The 21,147-nt window shown below is 37.4% G+C and overlaps 1 protein-coding gene and 1 pseudogene across 4 annotated transcripts in view; one reads left to right on the top strand and one right to left on the bottom strand.

Annotated features, from left to right (window-relative positions):
* The window catches only part of TAFA2 (TAFA chemokine like family member 2), a 490,392-nt gene that overhangs the window by 162,762 nt on the left and 306,483 nt on the right, over positions 1 to 21,147 (bottom strand). For all 4 annotated transcript variants that reach the window (XR_622823.5, XM_009004136.5, XM_054238330.2 and 1 more), the window contains exon 2: positions 4,310 to 4,416. Coding sequence is in view for 3 of the 4 variants with exons in the window: in XM_009004136.5 (XP_009002384.1) it covers positions 4,310 to 4,415 (106 nt within the window). In the remaining variant the exon portion in view is untranslated. The remainder of the gene's footprint in view (positions 1 to 4,309; positions 4,417 to 21,147) is intronic.
* On the top strand, positions 16,568 to 17,987 carry LOC144577770 (keratin, type II cytoskeletal 8 pseudogene; annotated as a pseudogene).

Below are 21,147 nucleotides of genomic sequence, written 5' to 3'. Positions count from 1 at the left end.
ATTTTTGTCTCTTTTCTGTACTGCTATGTTCTCAGGCCTTAATGTAGTTACTCAGAAATCATTAAGTAAACAAACAACTTTTCCAGAGAAATATCCAGTTGAAATTACCAATATACTATGCTCTGGGTCTAGGAGAACTTGTTTCCAGAAAGGGGATCAGTTTACCAGTCGAAACAGTAACAGTCCCAGTAAACACAGAGCTACAGCTGTTGCCCGATCATCTATCAGTCTGTGCTCCTTATACTGACAGACCAGAGAGAGAGAGAGAGAAAAGGAGTTCAATGTTGATGGGGTAAATATAAAGTTCCCTGATGACCATGAGGAAAGACCATTTCTAAAGTTCTAGACACTGTAGGAATCCACAACATATCAGATACTCTGATGATCCATTGGGGTATCTTGTGGAATTCCCACGCCCAGTTATAACTACCAATGCATAAGTAAAGCAGCAAGAGATTGGTAACCCAGGGCTCAGAATTCTTAGTAAAACATTAGGAAAGGTTCCTAGATGAGTAGAAGTGTTAGCAAAAAGAGAGTAAAATCTAGAATAGTTGGGGGTATGGTGTAGAGACCAGGAGCACCAATTGCATTAGTGGAACTCTCATTATTCCTCTTCAAGTAAGTCTTCTTGGAAATTGTGACCAACCAAAATCTTGAATAAGCTTTGCCTGGATGGAGTGACCTTCAGTGAGAGACAGATAGATCTGAGGGCAAAGACTGCTTCTGGTACACTATCAAAATCCTTTAGGAACATGCACCTATCCTCCACGTGCTGTGAATGTTCTCTGATCACAGTTCACAGCTACCCCTTCTTTAGAGACTTACCCTCTGCTAAAGAGGAGCCACTTCCCTAGAGAGACTACTCCTTACCATGGGGAATAAGCCAGTAGCTAATAGACACAAGGGTAGACAAGGCCATCTATCTTGCCTCAAGGAGGGACTCTCTGTGGAGCAATTCATGTCTCAGAGATTCCCCATAGGAGCAGATTGGGTGATTCTCCAGCTGAGACTCTATTTGTGCTTAGTTTTTATCTCCTGCTCTAGCTTGTTTTGTGTGCTCTCATTCTCCTGAGAGTACTCTTTCAATAAATCATGTAAACAAGAATTCCTAACTTGGCTCTGCTTCCAAAAAACCCTGTCTTACACTCATGTCATATGCATATTGTCTCTGAAAGAATACATCGTAATGACAGGCCTTCAAAATTCCCACAAATACAATTCTGATGAACATGAGCTTATAACTTTTTTTTTTAAATCAAAAGCCATAAAACAAATAAATTACCATGAGTGAAAGTCACTAGGAAGGAAACACAAAGTTGTATAAAAAAGGATCATCAGATAGAAATATATATATGTTATGTAGTAATATTTTTAAAAACATGAAAACAAAAACCTATCAAAAGTTTGCAGATTAGGAAGAAAAAAAGACAAAATTTTGGTAATTATAATAAATAAAATTAAAAATTTAATATGTGATTTAAATAGTAGATTAGACCCAAGGGAACACAGAATTAGTGTGGTAGAATAAAAATGTGAATAAATATCCCAGAATAGAATAAAGCACAGAGAGACTTGGAGGTAAAAAAAAAAAAAGTATATATAAAATAAAGGTTGAAATACGTAGAGAAAAGAGTGAAAAATCTGACATATACCTAACACCTAGCCAGGATTCTAGTTTAGTAGACACAGTGGTGGATGAAGAAACTATATTTCAAGAGATGGTGCCTATAATTTTTCAGAGTTCATGAGAGACACCAATCCAGAGACTTGGGAAATCAAATAAATCCCAAATGGTGTAAGTAAAAAGCAATTCACTAGTAAATATATTTCATGGTTATTTGGAGCAAGACTGCCTAGATTGGAATCCCAGCTCCTAACTGGGCAACCTGGGACAAATTGCTTAACTTATCTTTGTCATGATTTCTGATCTCTAAGAATGGTTTTTAAAATAATATCTACCACATAGATGGTTATGAGATTAAATGAGTTGCATCTTTAATGCCCTTTAGTGCTGTTGAATTTCTAATATTCATCTTATTACTTTTATCTTGAATGCTCACCAAGGTGTTCTGGATCAGAAACTGATTTCTTACTAATTAACTCACAATAAATAGAAAGTGAACTGGCCTGCCTTGCCCTAAGCCTTAACCCTGCTGAAAGCCAAGACAAATGTCATACATTAGTAGCCAAACTTTCTATAGATGACTGACAGAGAACAAAGGATTCTTTTCATTTATATACAGGAGAGAGACAACCATTCCCCTTCCCCTCCTGAAAGGAAAGAAAAATATTTCGCTCTGTTGAGATTCTAGATTCTTACCTTAAACATTTAGAATTTAACTATATCCTTCCACAGGCCAGATACACCATGGGGTCTCCAAAGTCTGGGCTTTGTGCCTAGGGAGGTAGCAGCCCCGCCTTTCTTGGATGGTAAGCACACTAATAATCATTTTATAAATATTCCCCACAACTTACAGATACACAACACTTATTATTTTATGTGTAAAATAGCTCAAAACAAAAAGGATATTTTGTACAGAAGATAGAAAAAGAAAGAAAAAAGAACAAAAGGAAGAAAGACAGAAGAAAGAAAATTTTCATAAAATCTTCATCCAAATTATCACAGGAAGCATGGAAATGTAAAAGCAAAACAACAGAAAATTCTATCTTCTGTAATGTACCAGGTCTGGCAATTTGTTTTCTAACATGCTATGTAATTTCTTACGTCCAAGGGCTAGTTTCTTGGCAAGAAGTAAGAAAAGATCTTAGTTACAGAGTTAGCATAGAACATAACACAATTTAAATGTCTTAAAGTAGCTTTAACAATGATATGCAATATATATTGTGAACAGTCTTTATAAGGGATCCTCTAAGAGACCCCATCATTTGGCTTTGGACATGAGAAAGTATCTTCATCATGAACACTTGCTGTGCCAGCCTGATGCCCACAATTCCTATGATTTCCCCACTCCTCCCAATTCTTCTTTCATAAGCTGGGAAGGGCCACTAAGAGGACCATCAGAAAAATGAGGATGGGGCATGTTTTCTTGTTAAGTCCAAGGCAGGGTTTGGCCCTAAAGGATTGTAGCTCTTTTAAAAGATGTGTATTTAATACTACTTTGACCTTTGGTCTGGTTTGTTTTTGCCAATTTGAGATCACAGGGAATGTCCTCCTCAACATCTTTTTAATTTTACACTGATAAAAATATTAAAGAGAACTTAAAGTCTGATTTGTGGATCAATATGCTGTATTAAAGAAAAAGAAAAATATATGCATATATGTTCACACAAATGAAAATACACTGCGGGTAGAAAACAGGATAACAAAATATGAAGAAACCCTTCATAAAATTTTATTTTGCAAGATGTCTTTTCTTGATTTTAAGTACAGGGGGAAGAGATTAGTTTTATAAGCCTCAGTCCCACACACCACGTATTTTCTCTCCCTGGTGTTAATGTTCCATGTAATGCTAATTAAATGGACATGTGTAACTAATTCAAGTGTTACAGAATTCAAAGCAGTCTTAATTCCCCCTTCACCCAAAAATAGAATGAGAAACAAAATTGTTAGTCTCTAGACTTGATAGTGGGAAGACAACTAAATTATAAGATCACATGTTACAGAAAAATCTAAATTGATTTCTCATGAATATTTGATTATGATAGGGACAGTTCAGAAATAGCCCCATTTAATTCATATGGAAAAGTAGTTATTTATTATATTGAGTCATATGGCCAAGAAAGAAGGCAGAAAGAATATAATTGTGAGCTGTCAAGCTTAACACATATGTATAGAGCAAATATTCTCACTCTGTTGAGTGGCAGAATTGAGCCTGCTGAATTATAATACTAGGGGCAGTGTCCAAATTGTGGTCAAAGTCGTACTCTGATGTAAAGAAACACAGCCCACAAAAAGCATTGAAAGAAAATTTACATTTAGACATATTATTAAGATACATACCATTACAGATACTTTCTTTACCAGGATGAGTGCAATCTGAAACTTATCTTTATTACATGCCAAATCAGCATTTTAATATCACTATCTAAAAAGGGAAGGAAAGACAGACGTCTACTTCCATATTCTTTGAACACTATCTGCAGAAATGGCAGTAATCCTGAAAATATTTTGTTTCCCTATCAAAGCTACCTTAAAGATAACTGCATTATTACTTAAAGAAAATGGCCAGGGGTGAATCTATAGCTACTAAAATTTAACAGACAGTGGACACAAAACATAACAGTCTGTGTTAAGGGTAGTCATCATCCACAAAGAATTGAGAAAAAAAAAAAAAACAGAAAAGCTTACCTTTATGATGGTTTGCACTGGATACAACTTTCCCCCACAAGGTTACAATAAATATTATTATTAGCAGTTTTCCTTTTGTTGCTTTCTGTAAGTATCTCTTACTCATCCTGGAAATTAAAAAAAAAAAAAATCCTAAGTTTGTAAATTCATAGCTTTTCCATTATAATTGTGCTACATTTCAAGCTTTCTACTATCCTTTAACCCCTTCAACTCCTGAAAACTGTATTTCTTGTATTGAAAAAGCTGTTCACTGTATCCAAATGATGATCAGAGAAAATAAAGGTTTTTCAAAGTACGTTGATATGATGCAAGAAATAAGCACAGCTCTGTCTCAGTCAGTGTTCATCCACTTAACCATATCTTAAATCGGTCTGGAAATATTACCGTATTTCTTTCCATATAAACATAGATTTAATTTATTAACAAAATCCAAATCATGATCATTTGAATAATCTTTAAATTAATGATTTATTATTTTACTTTTTTCCTAACAATTGCCAAGTCAAATGGACAGTGTACGAGTTTAGATGTAATTGCTTAGATGAATTCCCCCACAGAATATGGTCACTTCAAACCTATTAATGTGCTTTTTAAAAATCACCTGGCTATCTACATTCCTTACTGCAAAGTAACCTCATCCTCCTAATGTGCACAACTTTGCTACAGGTGACACAATATTGTGAGATTCCACCTTGGTGTACATTTTCAGAAGTAAGAGAAAAATGAAAAAGCAGAATAAAAAAATACCAAATCAACCTTTTCATGTTGAATTCATAAAAGTAAGGAAAGCAAAAACTGTTATTAAAAAAGTAATAGCTACTTATAGTAAAAGTTCAGAACTTACTTTCTCCAGCACTTTCTACAACATTCTTTCATTTGTTCTGAAGAACAAATTTGGCCTGTAGGTATATCCATCCCCATTTTGTAGATGAGGAAATTTGGAAATTTGCCTGGGCCACATGTAATGACAGAATAAAAATAGAAACCCAGAATCATCTAATTCTAAAATTCTTACATTAATCACTAAGGGATAAGCAAAACTGATATGAAATTAAGTCCATCTCCATTTGTTTATAAGGGACATAAAATATGTCTGTCACCCTGTGCCTTTCCAATTCAGATACTATACTGAACTCCATTGTGACTGACCTGCAGATTCTTGCCTGTCTTACTTTTAAAGGAATTTTCTGTGGTCACTTCCTGATTCCTTTTCCTCTTGTGTTTTCTATGTTACCCATGTTTGTACATTTTTACCTCCAGAACATTCTATCTCCAAAAATGTGACTCAAAGGTAGAAAGGGCAGTTATACATTTTCAAAGAGGGGTCCTTGACATTTTTCATGTATGACTAAATGCATGAATAAATAAATTATATATTATGTATTTTAATATAGAAGTATGTTAACAGGTCTTAGCTTGGGGAGGTTGTAGGGATTAATTCGAATGTTTAGAAGGCAATATTATGTAAATAAAAAACATGAACTTTTAAGTCAGAATGCCGGGGTTTGAGTCCAGACTCTACTGGCTTCTAATTATGTGGCCTTTACCTGACTTTCCTTTGTTTGGATCTCCTGCTGCAGTTTCTTCTACTGTAACATGGGATAATGTATGTGAAATTCCTGGTCCACTGTCAAGCAGGTACTAAGGATTCAATGGCTGTGATAGTCGAGAATATTGAGTAATTTGTATATGTTTGATCTTTTAGTGTTTTGGAGGCTAGTCCCATTCATGAGATGATTGGAGTTTCAGTAGCACCCAGAGCTGTAACCTCTCTGTGGACCTTAGCCTCATAACAAAGAAAATGTAAAAGATGATAGGTATTTGAGCTTTCAGATTAGACTGGGTTTAAAACCAGGCTTCCTGCTGACTATATGACTTTGAACGAATTACTTAATAATTCAGATTATTTCACTGTCAGTAAGATGAAGACAATAATATCTACCCAACAGTGTTGTTGGTATGAAGATTAAATGAAATAGTCTCTGTAAAAGGTTTAATACTATGCATAGCAAATAATAAATGCTCAATAAATGCTGTTACTATAATCATTACTCAGTCAGACTAGCATTTTCTTAAATTCATTCTGTTAGGCATCAGATCGTTATTAAAGTATTAGTGAAAAATAAGGGAGGAAATATACTTGTAACATCCTGAGTTCAACCGATTTAACCAGATTCTTTTAACAAGAGGCATATTGCCAAATACGCTTTTTTAGAAGCATTTTCCAGGAACCTCCTCCACAATGTAACACAGCACACTAGTGTCCTCAGGAAGCCTCTTAGAGAAATATTGAGCTATAACAATAATCTAGTTTGGAACCTATTCTCTGTAAATCAAATGTCATTTTAAATCTTCCATTCTATTGCCTTTGTTTCCTCTCTCAGCACTCTTAGTATTAGTTTTAGGAGTATTCTCTTTCCTTCTACATTTTTTTCAACCATCCTGACTCCCCTCTGCATCTAATCCCCGCAACCTTATTGTACTGCATATCCTATAACAGAATGAACAGCAAAACTCATCTGACAGGAAGAGCTGCTTAGCATAATTCTTGATAAGAGCTTCTCCTTAGCACATGGCCTCTACTACAAGGGCAATGACCCATCATTTTTCCATACCATTGTGTACCCACCCAATAGGATGAACCGACAGCTGGTCAAACTGATAACTAGACATATGGAAATGGAATCACCCACAAAGTTGCCAGGCTGTCAAATTAAAAAAGAAAGGAGAATGCAGGTCAACATTTGGAAGACTGGAAGAACCAGCCTTTTCTCCTTTTCATAATACCGCCACTCCTATCCAGTTAATTACTATGTTCCAGCCAATACTATCACCAGAGAATCTCTTAAATGTATATTTTTATACCTATTACTACTGCAACACTGCAATTCAGACCACCAAACTTTCTCACTGGCCACAGCATCCTAACTGGACATCTGACATCAAATTACCCTCCTATGTCTGTCTTTTTCACAACTACATTTGCAGTGTTTAGTAGGTGCCTGATAAATATTGTTAACTGAATGTAATTCATTCTCTATGCTATAGCCAAATATCTCTATGAGCATAAATCATCCTTGCTTAAAACCTTAACATGGCTTTTCTTCTCTGTTCTGAACTGAAGGCCATCATTCTTAGCAGGGTATAAAAATCCTACAGCAGAATTTTTTTTTAAAGCTTTGAGATACTTTCTTTATGTCTCTAATCTCATTTTATGTCATTTTGTCCCATCTCTCTTTCTACACACACTTATAGTCTATTTTTAACCCTAACTTCTCCAATGGCTTCCACTAAATCTTACCTCCATGTCACCTGAAACATGATAGCTATTCCCTCAAACCCCCACTCTTCAAAATGGGTAACTTCTACTCACTAGTCATGGGGCAGGCTGGAATTCCTCCTATAGGATTTGTTCAAGATCATGTTGAGTGCCCTTCATTCTGCACAACAGCCACTTGCCATACCATATTATAATCCACCAACTTATAGTCAACCATTATTCTCATATAAGATTCCTAAAGACAGAAACTGTTCCCCATACATTTGTGAATCTGTAGGACTCATTCAAAGTCCAGCTTAATGGCTGGAAAACAAGTACTTATTGAATGTTGGTGGTGCCTTACAGCAAATATATTGCATACTGGTCAACACGAGGAGGAGGAAATATGTGTCATCTCTTTAGAAAACAAATAGGAAGTGGAAAAAGAGTCGGGGGCTTGCAACAAGACACAGCAAACTGAGAAGGAAAAGAAAAAAATGAAATCCAATCTTGAATGTGTTTTATTCTGATTTTCAAATAACAATCAAGTCTGAACAAAGTGAAACATAATAAAGTGATCAAGGATTTTTGACAAAGGGGCAATACCAAAGAAAAACACTTAAAAAGGAAAAAGCTGAATGTGCATTTCTTCTTTACAATGCATGACAGCACAGAAGGCGGGAGATTCTCTTCTTTCTCTATTTGCTAACCACCAGGTCACAGTATAAAATTTCCCACCAGAGAAATAATGAATGCGGTCCTGGGCTCCAACACAGTTTAGAACTGTCACATTCATTTGTGAAAATGGTAAAATTTAAGTGAATTTTGCAACAGCAATAACAGTGAAAAGAAGCTGGAAATGGAAGGAAAATACACATAGAAGAGGAAACCTTGAATTCGCTTCCAAGCAGCATCAGCTTGCAAGGAGCACAAGTAAAATTGAGAAACGGTAACCTTGGCAGTGAAGGATGTTGAAGTGAAAAGTTGTCAAGGTGGAGGACTGACAATTAAATCTCCTGGACTTTCTCCCACTGTTCTCTTCTGTTACATATTTCAATTGCGTATGCTGAGGTTTAGATTTTGGGATTATTTTGAAATGCTTCTCATCCCACTAATGTTAAAAGTACATTTAATTGTTAAAACGCAAGAAACAAACTGTTAGGCTATAAGAAAAATCATTTCCCCATGAAAACAGAAAGCAAGTGTAGCTGGTCTATAAACAAAAACCTGGAACGAAAAAAGGAGGGGAATAAAGGAGATGTATACAAAAGATCAAATGGGGGATTAGAATCCAACCACCTGGCCTCCCATTGAGCCTAAGACACTTCTGTGGAAACAGAGATCACATAAAGGAACAGATATATTTTTAAGTCTTTTTAGGACAATTCTGTACATTGATCTATATATCTAACAAACCTGGTGTTAACTAGTTACAATGGTATGAACCTTAACAGACAAATCTTGAAAAGAAATCCACCCTTAGGGCAAAATGCTCAGTGGCTTAGTCATGTGCCCTTCCTCCTCATAGGAACCAGAATGATTGTTATAAAATGTAAATCAAATCATATTATGCCACTGGCCCTGTCCCTTGCTTAAAATTCTGGAATTTACCTATTCATTAAAATGAGAATAAAATATAAATCTCTTACTGGAGAAAAAGCCCAACATCACCTTCCCTCTCCACCATTCAGATTTCATTTCACATCCCTGTTCCCCACGTTCTCTATGCTTCAGGCACACTGGCCCTCCCACTATCCCCTCTGCCAAGCTGATTCTAGACCTTACACTAAACGTTCACTGTCATGAAGGTTCTCCCACCTATCCTTGTGTAGCAGTCTGCTTTTCATAATTACCTCCATAGAGATCACCTCCTGACCATCCTGCCTTCCAGAGTCCAGAGAGGCCCACCTGAAATTTCTCACTCTCTCTCTCCAAATAGCCTTCAGTATTTTCTCTATTTATCATAATCTAAAATTATTCTATTCACTACTTTATACATTTGTGTAAGTGTCTATTTTCTCCTTCTTCCCACTAAAATGTAATTTCCATGAGAGCAGAGATTATTCTTGTAAGTCACTGCTCTAGCATATATAATATCACCTGGTGCATCAAACATCAACAGATGTAGAATGAAGAAATAAGTGTATTTTATAATCAGAATAAAAGAGGTGAGTTTTTAATGGAGAAGTTTTATTACTTCTTTTAATTTAAAAAATTTTTTCATTATATTCACCAACTAGAAATGGAGATGTAAAGAACAGTACATATTGGTAGAGTGACAGAAGAAGTAAGAAGAATGAGTGGGTGATGAGGAAATGGAAATAAAGACTTACATTACTCTTTCAAGAAACATGCAGAGAAGGGAAGTAAAGATGGAGTGGTGGCTACTGAGATTTAAACAAGATAACAGAGCCAAAAGAAAGGGGTAAAGATACCAAAGCGACAGTAGATTATGAAAGCTAATTTTCAAATGAAGTCAAAAGTAGGTAACAGTTTTGTAAATATAAAGCATTCCACAAGTATAATTTGTTATTACTGCTTTTAATTTTCTTATTTTGATAGAAATTAAATGTATCCTCCAAAACTAAACTGTTCTTTGTTCTTCTTAATAGATTAATATAAAAATCCTACTAAATAGGACATCCAGGGCTACAAATTTGACTCCATTGTTGGTTTTATCCAAAATCATGTCTAACCTGACTAGCATTCTCTGATAAATGCTATGCCTGTATATGGAATATCCAAGTTATTACTGAAATGGCAATTGCCTTTGAGGTGGATGGTGCTATCAGTATTGATAGAGATTAAATAGGTATATATGGATATTAAAGCACAAGAGATTCACATGTAAGTTTTATATATAAAGGTATATAGTAACCAATTTAGGAGATAATAATGTAACTCATACATGTAATCATGTTTGTTGTGTGTTATATCACCCAGAAACTGAGGTGATTGATTTTAATCATTTTAATTACTACTTTTTTTGTTTTCATTTCACATGATATAACAAATATCATCATATGATGTTATTTTAAGCCACATTCACTAGGCACATTATGTGAGCTATTTAGATTTCCTATCTTGTAAATTATCAAAAGTTTACATAGTTGTATTTTCTTAAGCTAGTCATATAATTAGCCTAATTAGTCGTATTTTCTTGGACAACTTCAAAACACAGACTTTGGAATCTCGGTAAGTCTCTAAACATTGTCTGAACTGAAACACTTGCTTTTATGCTCATTAAGTTTGATATATCATTGTTTTGTAAGGCATCCAGCTCTTGATTCTGGTCAGTAGAGTAGTCAGCCCTGGAGATTTAGCCAAGAAATCTCCATTGGTTTCTAAGGATTTCCTGGCAGCAAACACAAGTCTCATTTAAGAACTACAATTATCTGTTTCCTTCATCCAAATTTTATACTTTTATTCATTTCCCCACAACACTGCAATTTTGGTGGGTACAAAAACTCAGGACCACTATTGCTTAATGCATAGCAATGTATAGCCAAATCCCTGGATTTGTAAAAATACCTTTACCACCCACAGATTGAAATGATATGGAATAGAAATGTATTATCATTTAAATGATTTCTCCAGAAACACAATATTCCAACGTGCCAAGCTCTAACCTCCAAAACAGAAAACAATGCTGTAAGGCAAAGATAAAGCAATCATTTAAGATTTATGAGAGCCCTAGAAAAACACCTGAAATGATCAAAGCTAAGCTGTATCACCATGCATCTATTATTACAAGTGAATCACTTCCCCTCCTTTTCTATGTATCAAATGGGAATCTCATCTATTTTTTTTACAAACAGAAATGTCATTAGAATAAACAAGAAATCATGGGAAAGTTTGAACTTAAAGAAAGATATGTGAAAAAATCAGAGGTGTTACTATTTTTTTAAAGGTCCATCTCTCAGAGCATGGGCTTGTAAGTCAGAAAAACCAAACATGATCCTTGACTCCAACAAATAATAGTTAAGAAAATTTGTCAAGTTTACTTAACATCAAGTCTCAGTGCACACATATGGAATGTATAAATATTATTACATATTGGTGAGATTGTTGTAAAGAATGAGCACAATATAGATAAAGCTAACTGTGTATCTTTCATTCTCACATGCCCTGTTGAGGCATTTTGCTCTTTTCATGGTGGCCATAGATAGTTTGAGGAGGGTGCATCCATCACATTTAAATTTCATGTCTCTTTCCATTTCACAGTCTTAACCCTAAACTACATTCTTTCTGTGCATTTCTGTTTTGTGTTCAGTGCTCCTGTCTGTATCAATTGCTTATTGTTTTATATTATTAATTATCTACTCCAGGGTCCAAATCTGTCTTCCCAAAGAAAAAAAATAAGGAAGAGATGGTACAATTATATAGTGTGACCAAAAGTGAGATTTCATATGAGCCACTGTGACGAAATATGTAGGATATCAAAAATAAGCCATAAAAAAATTTGAATCTAACCAAGCTAAAATGTAAAATATATTAAAGCTACTTAATTGAAGCTACCATTGACCTTCTTCACAGAACTGGAGAAAAACCACCTCAAGCTTCACATGGAACCAAAAGAGAGCCCGCACAGCCAAGACAATTCTAACCAAAAAAAAAAAAAAGCTGGAGGCATCACACTACCTGACTTCAAACTATACTACAAGGCTACAGTAATTAAAACAGCATGGTACTGGTACCAAAACAGAGATATAGATCAATGAAACAGAACAGAGGCCTCAGAAGCAACACCACACGTCTACAACAATCTGATCTTTGACAAACCAGATAAAAACAAGCAATGGGGAAAGATTCCCTATTTAATAAATGGTGTCGGGAAAACTGGCTAGCCATATGCAGGAAGCTGAAACTGGACCCCATCCTTTGTAGAGACATGGATGAATCTGGAAATCATCATTCTCAGCAAACTGACACAAGAACAGAAAACAAAACACCACATGCTTTTACTGATAGGTGGGTGATAAACAATGAGAACGCTTGGGCACAGGGAAGGGAACAATAGTCACTGGGGTAGGTAGGGGGTAGGCAGGTGGAAGGGAGGCAAGAGGAGGGACAACAGGGGGCAGGGAGGATGGGGAGGGATAACACTGATAGAAATGTCTGATGTAGGCGACAGGGGGGATAGAAACAGCAAACCACCATGGCATGTATGTACCTATGCAACAATCCTGCAGGGTGCAGGATGTGAACATGTACCTCAGAGCCCAAAGTTCAGTAATACTAAAAAATAAATAAATAAAAGAAAATATATATAATTTTTGCAATTTAATAGGAAATGCACGTGTCCACCAAATCATGATGATGTTTGTAAAGGAGAGGGCTAGATAACTGAGATCTAGAAAACACAAAACTTTGTTTTATATTTGTCCTCTTCTTCTACAAAAACTTCAGGCAAAAGTGCTAACAGTTAGAAAATTTGGGGTTACCTTCTCCTACCCTCTTAAAACACAATGACACTTTGTCACAACATGGATTGAAACATGGTAGAAGACAAGCTGCTAATTTGTAGATCTGTAAACAAGCCACAAAGCTTCTTCCACTCCGGCATGATCTGAAGATGGCTATATTTCACAAATGTTGGGTGGAGCACCATTATATGGAATAAGAAAGAAAACTTCCAATTATATGTATCATTTTATAGATGGCTAAATCACAAGCCTTATATTTAATTTTGTGATTATCGATGGTAAAAAGAGAACTCTGTACATTACTTAGGTTCTGTATGTAAGATTCATAACAAAATATTTTCTTTCTTTTTAATAAGACTTTTATAATGCAAATAAGACTTTTATTAATGCAAATAAGCTATGGTAATCGAACCAGTTCTAAATATTTCTTCACTCTATTACCATTGGGACTAGTTAAGACTTTATTCCTTTTGCTCTGGTATACCTGTTCTCTTGGGAAATGAGGCACAGAAGAAATTCACTTCACCTCAGCTTCTTCTCCTGCATGCTAGCAAAGGAGTGGAAGAATGAGTGATAACAATAAAAACAATCTTTAGAGTTATTTGTTAGGATAAAGTTTGTGGTCCAAGAACATTTATTCTCACTGTAGTTACACCTACAGATATGAAGGAGTCTCCATTTTATGCATTTAACCATCCAGTATGGTCAACAGGCCAGCCAACACTAGCTAGTTAACAGCACACATTCAAGAAAGAAAAATAGCTTTCCCAGCGAAGCACTGCAACACGGAACCTCCCTTCAAGACAGATTGTTCTCAGAGGTAAGTGAACTGAAGAACTAAAGTTGCATATCCAAAGGCCTCTGCTCATATAACCATCCTTCTAAAGCACCAACATCAACATATTTCCACCATTAAAAATTACAAGAGCAAATTGTTTAAAAAAGATAGTAGCAGTTGTGTGTAAAAAGGAATGCAATTCTACGTCCTCAAAAGAAACCAAAAAAAAAAAGAGAGAGTCCCAGAAGAGACTGTTTAATCACTAAAGTTCACACTTTTCTCTGAGAATAATAGTTTAAGCAAAATTTTTGGACAATGATGTGCACTAGCATTAAATGCCTGAGCGGAGCAACTTCACAAAGCACAATGAAAGAGAGGCAGTGATACCGGGACCAACACAGTTTTATAACCATATTTTATTCATGCTCCTTATATGTATTTGACATTTGTACATTACTTCATACACCTTAATGAGCCATCTTTGAGGGAAAGTAGAACATTATCAGATCTTAATATAACAAAGTTCCATACTCAGATTTCAGCTAACAGCTCAAGCAACTGAGAACTCAACTGATTAAGCATCAAAGCAGCAACCAATCTGTGCTGCAAACCCCAGTCTACAGTAAGCCTCTCTAACATCCTGCTCTCTGACTTGTTCCTTTTGCAGCAAGATTTTAGTTCCTTTTAGAATCTCACTATTTTACTCTTTCCACTATCTTGGACTTCCCTGTAGGAATAAAATCAATTACATAATAGTGACTACTCTAACTTCTCTTTGCCATGAGCCACGTTGTTCCAGGCCTACCATTTTCCTTATGGATGAATTTGGTTTCCTGTCATGATGCAGGTATTTTCCTGCAGTATGCAATCATGCGGCCAAGCAATAGTCAAGTGGTTAAATGTTCAATCTTGAGAAATTTTCCCAATGGTAAGATGTATTCTATTGTCAAATTATGCACCAGGGAGGTGGTGGAAGCCTATTACCTGGGTCTATTTTCTAAAAATTCTCCAAAGAACACCCTGAGGAAAGCCCTACATTACGGGGATATGAAGAACTCGTCCAAACTACAGCCATCGTCATTTTGTATTTGCTGAAAACCTAGTGACCTTATTTCCTCCCAATTGATATCCTATTACTTCAATTGCTAGGGAGAAGAGTTCAAGACACATCAGGTAGAATACTACACAAACCAACAGTGCCAGGTATCACTACTGTTTAGCAACAATTTAACCAGTAATACCCAAGTTAACACTCTTCTCGCAATGTACAATAGACATGAGAATACTTCACAAACTGTATAGTAGTCTACAAAATAGACTTATTACCAAGTCATACTAAATAGGTAATAGGGTAAATGAATAAACAAATTGTGATATATATATATGTGTGTGTATGTGTGTGTGTGTATACACACACACATACATATACATATACACACACACATACAAAAGAATATTAAGAAGAAATTATAACATAAATGAACTTGGAACATGTTAAGTAAAATAAGCTAGACACAGAAGTACAAATACTGTATGATTATACTCACCTGAGAGGTACCTAGAATAGGTAAATGTATTGCAACAGAAAGTAGAATAGAGATTACCAGGAGCTAAAGGGAGGGGGAAGTGGTGAGTTATTATGTAACAAACACAGAGTCTTTGTACAGGATGATTTTTAAAAGAGTTCTGGAATACATAGTGGTAATGTACAACACTGTGAATGTACTTAATGCCGATGAAATGTACAAAAAAAGCTAACATGGTAAACTTTATATTATGTCTATGTTACAACAATTAAAATGAAGAATAGCAGATAAGATGGCAAGACTCATAATGAGAACAGCTCTGCTTATTGGCTCTACCATATAAGCTACATGTATTTTCTTCCTGACACTGAACAGTATTTGAAATAGTATTAATCTATTTGCTTGCTTATTGTTCCTCTCTCCCCCTACCTGAATACCGTCTACTATAAGAGCACAAACCTATGCCTTCTATTTCACTACTTTATTTCCAGCATTTATGATGTTTCTTATCAGAGTAGGTGCAGGATAAGTATTTGTTGAATAAAATAAATAAATGGGAGAAACACTACAGATGTGCTTTTAATTTTGAGTTTGGTTACTCTACATGATCACACACATTTTCTTATGTCCAATAACATTTAATGACTCTATTCTTGTAGGCAGCAGAATGCTTTCAATTGTTGTTTATATTATATGTAAGTCTTGTATCTGTAAATAGAAGCTAAGCTCCTTGACAAACCATACGCTATAGCTTTATTTCCCCACAAAGTAACTTACTTTTGCACAGTGCCATATGGTATACTAAGAACTTTTACATCTGTGATCATCTTTGGTTCACATGATCATGAGGCTGGCAGATGGAATCATCCCGCTTGCAGAGATGAGGGAGCAGGCTCAGAGAAGGGAAGTGACTTGTTCAAAGTCAAAGTTAGTAAGTAGCACAGCCAGAACTCCAAACCAGTTATCCACCAGGCACAGTGGTTCATGCTGTGGCTGCCTCAATGCTTTGGGAGGCCAAAGAATGAGAATCACTTAAAGACAGAAGCTAGAGGCTGCAGTGAAGTGTGATGGCACCACTGCACTCCAGCCTGGGTGACACAGCAAGACCCTGTCTCAAAAAATGTTTAAAAAGTTCTTCCAGCTTCAGGCCCAAAGTTCTTTCCATTAAAAGTTTGATAATGAAGAAGCAGCACCTTCTCTGCTCCTTCTGGAATCTCCACCTGGTTCAGCCCACCTGCCTCCACTCCTGCCTCCACCACGTACATCAGCATGACCCAGAAGTCCTATAAGGTGAGCACCTCCAGCCCCTGGGCCTTCAGCAGCCACTGCTACATGAGTGGGCCTGGTGCCCACATCAGCTCCTCGAGCTTCTCCCGAGAGGTCAACAGCAGCTTCCAGGGTGGCCTGCATGGTGGATATGGTGGGGCTAGCAGTATGGAATTCATCACCACCAACATGGTCAACCAGAGCCTGCTGAGCTCCCTTAACTTGGAGGTGAATCCCAATATCCACGCCCTGCACACCCAGGAGAAGGAGCAGATCAAGACCCTCAACAACAAGTTTGCTTCCTTCATAGACTAGATACAATTCCTGGAGCAGCAGAACAAGATGCTGGAGACCAAGTGGAGCATCCTGCAGCCCCAGAAGAGGGCTTGGAGCAATACAGACAACATATTCTAGAGCTACATCAACAACCTTAGGTGGCAGCTGAAGATGCTGGGCCAGGAGAAGCTGAAGCTGGAAGCGGAGCTTGGCAACATGCAGGGGCTGGTGGCGGACTTCAAGAACAAGTATAAAGATGAGATCAATAAGCATAGAGAGATGGAGAATGAATTTGTCTTCATCGAGAAGGATGTGGATGAAGCTTACATGAACGAGGTGGAGTCTCACCTGGAAGGGCTGCTTGATGAGATCAACTTCCTCAGGCAGCTGTATCCTGAGGAGATCCGGGAGCTGCAGTCCCTGATCTTGGACACATCTGTGGTGCTGTCTATGGATGACAGCCACTCCCTAAGCATGGACAACATCATCGCTGAGGTCAAGGCCCAGTACGAGATCACCAGCGCAGCTGGGTTGAGGCTGAGATCATGTACCAGGTCAAATATAAGGAGCTGCAGACGCTTGCTGGGAAACATGGGGATGACTTCAGCGCACAAAGACTGAAATCTCCGTGATGAACCAGAACATCAGCCAGCTTCAGGCTGAGACTGAGGGTCTCAAAGGCCAGATGGCGTACCTGGTGGCTGCTATCACAGATGCCAAGCAGCACAGGCGGCTGGTCATTAAAAATGCCAATGCCAAGCTGTCCGAGCTGGAGGCCGCCCTGCAGCAGGCCAAGCAGGACATGGTGGGGCAACTGCATGAGTACCAGGATCTGAGGAACGTCAAGCTGGCCCTGGACAACGAGAGCACAACCTACAGGAAGCCACTGGAGGGTGAGGAGAGCCAGCTGAAGCCTGGGATGCAGAATATGAGTATCGATACAAAGGCCACTAGCGGCTATGCAGGTGAGCTGAGCTTGGCCCAGGGAGCCTCACAGACCCTGGCCTCAGCTATCGCCTGGGCTCCAGCTTTGGTTCTGGCGTGGGCTCCAGCTCCTTCAGCCACAATAAGCTCCACAAGAGCCGTGGTTGTGAAGATCCTCAATGGGAAGCCAGTATCTGAGATCTCTGACATCCTGCCCAAGTGAACAGCTGCAGCAGCCCCTCCCACCCTACCCCTCCTGTAGCTGTCCTGGAGTCCATGAGAGAGGCTGCTGTGCAGCGGAGCACAGGGAACAGGAGACCCACCTGAGGCTCAGCCCTAGGTCTCAGCCCACCTGCAGGGGCAGTTTACTGCCTGCAGACCCCCCTTGCCCATGCCTCCAACTACAAAATAATTCGATTGTCTTTTTTTTCCCAAAATACACCCTCAGCTAGCTGTGCCACTTGTCAAAAAAAAAAAAGTTTGATAATGAAAGCAATTATTCTAATGTCATATTTCTATAATGTAAAATAGAATATGTTAGAATAATTCCTACTAAATTTTTTTCTGGACCTATGAAAAAAAAATGCCTTGGCCATGGGTTTGTTTAAAATGCTAAAAAGAGAGAGAGAGAGAAAGAGAGAGAGAGAGAAATTATACATGGCTAGAAATAAGTTTAGCTGATTATTTGTCAATAGAATGATATATATAAACAGTTATGCATTGCTTAATGATCAAGATACATTCTAAGAAATTCATCCTTGGGCAATTTTAATGTGTGAATCTCATAGAGTGTACTGACACAAACCTATATGGTACAACCTACCACGCACCTAGGCTATGTGGGATAACTTACTGCTTCTATGCCACAAACCTATAGGCAACTGTAACACAATGATGTTTGTGTATCTGAGTATATCTAATTACATAGAAAACATACAGTAAAAATAGCATATTAAATCTTATGGAACCACCACTGGATGTATGTACAGTTCATCATTGGCCAAAACATTGTAAGTTTATGACTGTATAGAAAAAATTGACTACAAATATATGATGGGGCCAGTAGGAGCCAGGCAGGCAAGTCAGTGAAGTGAGGGCTCAATCATCTCACTGCCCAATTCAATTCCAGGAACCCCTCAGCTTCAGCCCATTGAGGACACATGGGAAGGGGAGTCTTGTACCACCCCCTCCTCCCATTTTCCTTCAGGAGCCAGAAATCCAGAGTCATATCTGAAATTGATCATTTTTAAATGTTATCGATTGATCTCATTTCTGAGAACATTCTGCATGCCAAATATAGTCTGTGGGCATCCAGGATGTGACTTCAGTTCTAAGCCATCTTATTTCTTAGTAGGTTCTAGAACTGACAGCACTTTTTACTCCTGTACTGTCTAAACTGTGACTTGAATCAGAAAAAAACAAATAAAAGCAGGAAGAGAGCATATGAAGACAAAAGAAAATCTAGGTTATTTTCCCTGTGTTTCTTATTTATCCACAGTGAAAATTTTGCCTAGACTTATGGACTTTAAATGAGTGTCATTATATGAAATAACTGGGCTTTCCTTCAGGAGCCAGAAGGAAAGAGTACTTTGAAGTTCTTAGATTTAGAGATGTTTAATGTACAAATGCGACTTTAAGTTTGCCATACATGGGAGAATCCAGAGGCTAAACACAGAGTATTTATTTTTGCAAGGACAGAATCTGATGTATCCACTCTATACTTTAGCAGTGGCACATAAAGATTATAATTGAGAATGAAAGAAAGAAAAAGGCCTACTGAAAAAACAGATGTCTTGAGCTAGAAACAACAATCACAGCATCTGCACTTTGGCGTTGGCAGAAAAACACTGGAGGAAAACAATAAAGCACAAGGTATAAAAATGCCAAACAAGTCAGCTGGTTTTTTCAGTTGACAGAAAAAAAAAAGAAGAGTACAAAAGGATATTTCGAAGACTTTGGTAAAATTCTGAAGCCTTAAATAACTTGTGAATGAGCTTAGAAACAGAGGCAAAAGGAGTAAAAGAATAAAATGGCCATGCTTAGTTTTTCTCCTAGTGTAAGGCTTAAAAGACAATTCAGAACTGGCTCAAATTTAGACTCTTTCGCCAAGATCAGTACCATTGCTTCTCTGTTGGTACCATCTTTCAAATGTCAAATTCTCTCCAATTTATTACATGTAACGTTCCAGAAAGCACCTTAAAAACTGACTACCTTCATTTGCTTGCAAATGCTCTATGTTTAGATATTCTACTTGCTACATAACACAGAAAGATTGGGAGTAACAACACTTGGATTCAAGACTTGGTCACCTGTTAGGTAGATGATTTGTGGAATCATTTAATCCCTTTGAGCCTCAGTTGATTATTTTGTACAGTAAAGGTAACATACTTGCCTTAACTACCTAACAAGGTTGTTGCAAAGATTAAAAGAAACAACCTATATAAAAGTGTCTCTCGGATGGGCGCGGTGGCTCACGCCTGTAATCCCAGCACTTTGGGAGGCCAAGGTGGGTGGATCACGAGGTCAAGAGATCGAGACCATCCTGGTCAACATGGTGAAACCCCATCTCTACTAAAAATACAAAAAATTAGCTGGGCCTGGTGGTGCATGCCTGTAATCCCAGCTACTCGGGAGGCTGAGGCAGGAGAATTGCTTGAACCCAGGAGGCGGAGGTTGCGGTGAGCTGAGATCTCGCCATTGCACTCCAGCCTGGGTAACAAGAGTGAAACTCCATCTCAAAAAAAAAAAAAAAGTGTCTCTCAAGTTTTAATCTTAATAATACCTTACCTACAAAGCCAAAGGTTCATCTTCCAATGAAACTACAACCTGATGACTTAACAAACATTATTAAACATCTACTGTTACTTTAAACACTGGCAATATATCTGTGAAAATGGCAAGGTCCCCACCTGCACACACATGGAGCCCATAATCTGATTACAGTTGTAAATTCTTAATTGGGGGTTTGATGATAGCATAGTAAACAAAAAAATTTTCATCTTTCAGCTAATAAGTAGATTATGGGTTTGTGATAATGTATTGTTTTTCATTTATTTTCATAAAGAAAAGAATATAATGGCATTATCTTAATTAAATTCAAAAAGGCACTTAGCCTGAAACCACATAGCCAAGGCATTATTTACTACACATGTGTCATTGGAATAGTGTAATTATTAGGCACCACAGACACACTTGCTATCATGTAAACATAAGAAAAATGCAGCTGCTTACTCAAAGTTTGATTTGTGGAAATACGATATACGCATCCAAAATAGCAATTACTAAGTTTTCATCTTACGCAAGGCCCCAGAGTGGACACTATAAGGGATAAATCAGCAAGCCTCAGTTTACTGCTACCTTCGAATAACTTGTAATAGAGGAAT

Source organism: Callithrix jacchus, chromosome 9 (assembly GCF_049354715.1).
Source record: "Callithrix jacchus isolate 240 chromosome 9, calJac240_pri, whole genome shotgun sequence".
NCBI classification, from domain to species: Eukaryota; Metazoa; Chordata; class Mammalia; order Primates; family Cebidae; genus Callithrix; species Callithrix jacchus.
The sequence above is the reverse complement of the archived record's forward strand: the minus strand, read 5'-3'. Positions and strand labels throughout refer to the sequence as shown.